The sequence below is a fragment of the Pygoscelis adeliae genome, unplaced genomic scaffold (genome assembly GCF_000699105.1).
Source record: "Pygoscelis adeliae isolate BGI_AS28 unplaced genomic scaffold, ASM69910v1 Scaffold63, whole genome shotgun sequence".
NCBI classification, from domain to species: Eukaryota; Metazoa; Chordata; class Aves; order Sphenisciformes; family Spheniscidae; genus Pygoscelis; species Pygoscelis adeliae.
The window spans coordinates 875,139-880,808 of NW_008824414.1; the positions used below are offsets into that span (position 1 = coordinate 875,139).

Sequence of the window (5,670 nt, forward strand, 5' to 3'; positions counted from 1 at the left end):
GGCAAGCAAATGTGGGTTTGTGTTTAAAGACATTTTTGTGGCAGGTGTCTTTGGGTGGTGCTTTTAGTATTCAAAGTTATTTCTTAAGGTGCAGAGCTGAAGCTGGAGAAGCCATCTTTGGTAGCATTAGGTTTGCATTTTTTTGTTGTGCAGTGGTTTCTTTGGAGGCAGTGGTTGTGAGAGCAAAGAATTCTTGAGAGCAGCAGGTTTTCCATCTTGGCCACTAACTAAAATAAATTGTGCCTGGGAATTGTCCTCTAGAATTGCCATTTTTCTGAGATTCATGAAGGAATGGATTAACTGCAAACTGGTTGACTACTGGACACAGTTTGTATGTGTCAAGTTATACTTCATATATGCCTGGGCAAATTTTACCTGCTTTCTCCTACAGACTTGTAAGGTCCAGAACATTTGCTCCTACTTGACAGAGAGCTGACTCTCCCATTTCTGTGGGAATAAGGGATGGGAGATGTTTATTCACTGATAGATTAGTGGATCTTCCGCAGCCTCTGCTGTTAAGCCTGAGCTCAGCAAGGTCTTTAAACATTGCCTGCATGCGGTCCTGTTCAAATCAAAATTCTTAGCTTGCTGTCTCTGCTTTCTGCACAATGAAAATTCAGATTAAAGCTCATAGCGTTGGTACTGATTATAAGTGTGATTGCAGGATGGACTGTACTTCAGGTACCAGCTCTTCCATTCCTTAAGGGCTGCTTTCTCCTGGGGTCTGTTTATTTTAGTTCCAGGTTAATTAGCAGTGCATATTAGAGCTGATTCCTTCTTGGTAGAACCCCAAGAGAAGAAACTTACTAGGTGCAAAGGTGCTCCTCCCAAAGCATGTTTGGATTAAGAAATAAAACCAGTTGCATCATCAGATCACCACTTTTGACAAGCATTTCCATCCCAGCTCAGTTATTCCAAGCTGTCCTGGAGTGGGAAGGCTGGGAGTGGCCCCCAGGAGGGCTGGTGCTAGTGTGTCATGAAAAAGCTCTCGCTGTGTTGGTGAGGAGGCAAAGGAGGGCTCTGTTTACTGGCTTCCAGCATGTGAAATATACATTTAATGTATGTGAAGATAGATAACGTAGTAATTCATAGGAAACATCTTTGGTGTTCATCCTGGCCTTGTAAAAGGGCATTTATCCTTACTTTCTCCCACCTCAACTTTTACTAGATTATTGTATTTCCTTATTAATTTGTCTGTAGTAGGATAATTTACAGTGTGTGTGTCAGGATATGTTAGCGGACTAGTTTACTTGTTGAAACTGTTCAGTGCTGTGAGGTAAGGTCCTAAAACTTGTGACTTAGGGAAAAAATTAATTGCTTAAAGATGATTAACTTTGCTTTGCTCAGGGCATATGCTTTATGTGTATGTAAATATCTGTAAAGAAATGCAATTCACTGAAAACACAACTTGCAGTGTTTAAAGTGTTGCATTTATAATTTGGTCACTGTCCACTGCGAATGGATGTATTTTTCCCCAAATATGTATAGGTGGCACTGTTGGTCTATGTATAATACCAGTATGCAGAAGGTGGCTTTCTAGCAGTTTCTCAGGCATTTTAAATTTGGGGTATTTGAAAGTGCTGGCACCGTGCAACGTGGATTTTTGGTGGATCCTGGTATCTGTCATTACAGCTGCTGCAGCAAGCTTCCCCTGGTTACTCCCAGGCAGGATGCTAGAGGCACTGTCTGCTTCAAAACCCTGTGATTGCGTCAGTGTCAATCCATTTAGGATGGGAGTTTGGGGAAGAGCACCACCTTACTTTAATCCTTGTGACCGTTCATTTGTGAAAACTAATTGCACAGGAGGCAATTAAATGAAGTTGATATAGCAAGATAGTGTGTGTGATTCAGTAAAACCATTGTTTTACCTTGCTTATATAGGAAAGCAAAAAGCTAGAGATGCCTTACGGAGAAGGCTCCTAGGAATGACAGAGCATCTCCAGGGAGGAAAAACGCGGGGGAGGGAGTGGAGAAGCAGAAGTTGGAGCAGGAGCCAACTGGAGGCAAGGGGGTAAAAAAACCCCACAGGAACTGTGTGAGGAAAAGGACTATGTGTTCAACATAATTGGAAAAGAGGCAAAACCTGTGGAAGTAGTATTTAACAGAAAAGTGGTTCTTCAATATTTGGTCAAACTGAGAATTGATGTTGCTGTGTTTGGGACAGGATGTGGACTAACTGCTCCTTTTTCTTTCCTCCTTTCTTTCCCCTCAGTGTTCAGGACAAAGGTGGAGTGCTGGATCCTGCAGCCATCCCTCGCTTCATTCCAGAAATCACAATTGGAGGCAATGAATATGATAAAATCTATTATGAGTATCGATCGGTAAGTAATACTGGAAGGGGAGCAGTTGTATGGTAGCCAGGCAACTATCCCTGCCAAGGTGTAAGTGCATTTGTAACTGTCCTGTGCACAGCCTGGGTGTCAATCTCATGTACAGGCATACACATTTCTAAGAGTAAGTTCTGGATTTTGCCCAGATCCCCACCTTTTTTGAAGTCTGGCTTCCCCACAAGAGGAATAATGAGGCAAATGGTTTGTTTCGTAAGCTGATTTTCTTTTTTGATCTTTAGATGTGGACTAAAGGATAAGTAGTTTTCATTTGTTTTTGTTTCTCCTGCCCCGATTAGTCTCTGACCTCTGAAATCTAAAATAATCCTTTGAGTCAAACAAGAAAATTGGAAACCCATGGCAACTTCTATGAAGACAACAGCTTATAAAATGCTGAGGGAGGGGGTGTTTTTTCTGGAATAGGCTGAGGAGGTACAAATGTTACATTGCTTCTCAAAACTGTTGTTGCTTTAAATAGTGTGTTTCTGTACGTGGGCACACATCCAAAGCCTGTTGTGGCCCAGCACTCTCTTACACCTCATGCAGGCTCCCACACAATGTTTTAATTAGCTGCTTGCCTTTCTGGTTCTGGAGACAACGGCTTCCAATTGACTTAGCACTTTGCCCTATCGCTTATTGTTATTTAGCTGGCATGGGGTCCTCTTGCACCACATGGTGTTTTCCTAAGGCCCAGGTATTGTAAATTCTCATTAGAAACTGTGGAACTGATGACAACTAATACTGATTAGACAAACTGAAGTCACAGATGATGGTATATTTTCAAGTTGAATTGGAATCATCTCTGCCACTGCATTTTTTTTAAGCCATCACTGAAGACAAAGGAAGGAAGATCTAGATAAATTGTTGTAAACCATGATTTGCATAGTCAAAACACTACCATTTTTCTGTTCCTGTTAGTATACAGTCTCTTACTGAAATTAAAATGTAAGATACAGGTTTGTGGACTTGTTTGGAAACTCTGGACTACCAATGTTTTCTTCAGGAATAGTCAGTTCAGAAGTCCCTGTGAATATTCAACATAATTTGTTTCTCCTCAGCTTAACTATGCAGTGGAGAGGCTCCTGGGTTCATGCTGTTCTGCCTTATTTGAGATGTAGTCTTTCCAGCTTGTAAAAGGGGCTAAAGCTAAAGGCTAAAGCAGCAGAAAGCGTCTCAGTACTCCTTGTTGTTGTCTAATGGGTTTGAAACCTCCCTGGTCCATCTGAGAAATTGCTATCAGAATTTTGTGCTTCTTGGTATCACTTACATTTTTAAGTCCAAACTTCAAGCTCAGACTAAGGATTTTTGGAGTCCTTCGCTCCAAGAGACGTCTGTGCATGTGCAGCACATATTTCAGAAGGATCTGCTGCATGACTTGTCGCCAGCATGCAACATCCATCTGTACTGACAGTGCCTTTCTTACCGAAGATGATGGGTTTTTTTGGCTGAAATGTCACTTTGCAGTGGAGCTGGGAATTATTGAGGCTGCCTGACACACAGCTAGATGTGACCTTGGTGCTGCGTGCTGAGAACCAGGGGTAATACTTCTGAAAGCCTTTTTTCTCTAACTATACAACAGCACATTCCTCTTTGTGCTGGCAAGAAACTGAGAATGCCCTGGCTCATCAAATAGCTGGCTTCCAAGAAAAATTGTGACTTGCCTTGCAGATGTAGCAAAGGGATGCTTAGGAGTAGGAATATGAATACCTGGGAAGGAAAGCTGGGCTCTTGGATTGCTCTTCTTGATGCCAGTTAGTTGACAGCAGAAGCTGAGCACTGTCAGTGGAAAAAAAATTGCCAAAATATAATCTCCCTTCTGCAGGCATGCTTTTAGGCCCAGATTCAGGAAAGTACTGTGGAAAGTGATAATGTCCTTTGGAATAAGGAGGAGTTGTACATTTCATGAAGCATTTGGTTAAATTCAGGCAGTACTAGCTACTCTCTTTCTCTCTTCTGAATGCTTAGGCTCTTGTAATCCTTCAGGGATGGGGGGATCTATAGGGATGGGGGGATCTATAGGGATGGGGGGATCTATAGGGATGGGGGGATCTATAGGGATGGGGGACAATGCAAAAGACGCTGGGTTTTCCTGCTTCCCATAAGCTACTGGAAGGGGAAGCACAAAGCCAGCCCCACCTGCCGTTTTATGTTCCAAGAATTCAATTCTCGGTGTTGAAACTTTGAAGATCTGTATTTTTTTTTCACTCCAACTTTGTTTAGCAAATGAAGGTGTGAATTTCTTTGTAAGGCAAGGCTTACATTCAGAGGTAATACAGCACGAGACCAACCAGTGCAGGCAGAAAAAGCAGATGAACTTCTAGACATACAAATCGTAGCTATGAGGTTGCTGGGTCTAATGAGAGGGAATCGTAAACCCTTGCCTTGCCCGTGTTTATGCAGGGACGGTTACAGCTGCGCTACCACTTTTGCATTTGAAGACAGATAAAGATTTTAGGCTCACATGACTTGTAAGTAAAGATTTAATTATGGTATAATTACAGAACTTCAACTCTTCCTTGTGGGAAATACGTGCTTTTAAAGTTAGTGTAATGATGTTTACCACGTAAATACAATGATTTGTGCAGGGGATTTTTTTCCTCAGCAATCTTAAACTAGTCATAAATCCTTGATCATACCAATAGGCAGCTAACTGCTGTGCTTTTCAGAGTTGCATGCACACAATTCATGCTGCCTAATAATGGTGGTTTTCAGGGATTTGCAAATTCCAGGCAGAAGCTGTTTATTGTTCAAAATATTCATTAGTCAGAAGCAACTGAGAAGGAGGAGGAAACACTCTTCAGAGTCCAAGATTTTAGTATGTGTGCCTTTCTGCAAAATAATGAGGTAGCCACATACAGCTCTGAATACTAGAAACTCTCTTTTTAATGTATATCCTTTAAATTTCTTCTTTAAGTGTTCCTTTCACATGTGAGGAGGTGGCTTTCTGCCTCATTCTCTTACCATAAAGTCATCTGGCAGGGTTCAGCCGTTCTGTTCAGGCATTCATAAACTTCTAAAGAGGCTTTTCTGGCAAGGGAAAAGTAACCTTTTAGTCAGGTTCTGTAGATCACAGAGATAAGCATGTTCATTTGTAAGTGTAGCAACATTATTTTAGGAACTGTCAGACTAGTAAAGACTTGACTACTCTTTTTTTTCTTAACAACTGCTGTATCTCTCTGCTTTCTTCCAACTGTGCACAATCCCCATGGATAGTGCTCCAGACTCCATGTGCGCCCTGTGAAGCTGGAGCACTTAGGCAGATGTGTTTGCAGAGAAGACGAAAACAAATGGTTCTGTTTAATGGAATCAGTGTACTTAAATAATGTACTTATGTACTTCACAC

General features: G+C 41.7%; 1 protein-coding gene across 1 annotated transcript in view; it reads left to right on the forward strand.

Moving 5' to 3' along the window:
• The window catches only part of NDUFA10 (NADH dehydrogenase (ubiquinone) 1 alpha subcomplex, 10, 42kDa), a 41,959-nt gene that overhangs the window by 25,265 nt on the left and 11,024 nt on the right, over positions 1-5,670 (forward strand). The window contains exon 8 of the mRNA XM_009320768.1: positions 2,213-2,321. Within this exon, the coding sequence (XP_009319043.1) occupies positions 2,213-2,321 (109 nt within the window). The remainder of the gene's footprint in view (positions 1-2,212; positions 2,322-5,670) is intronic.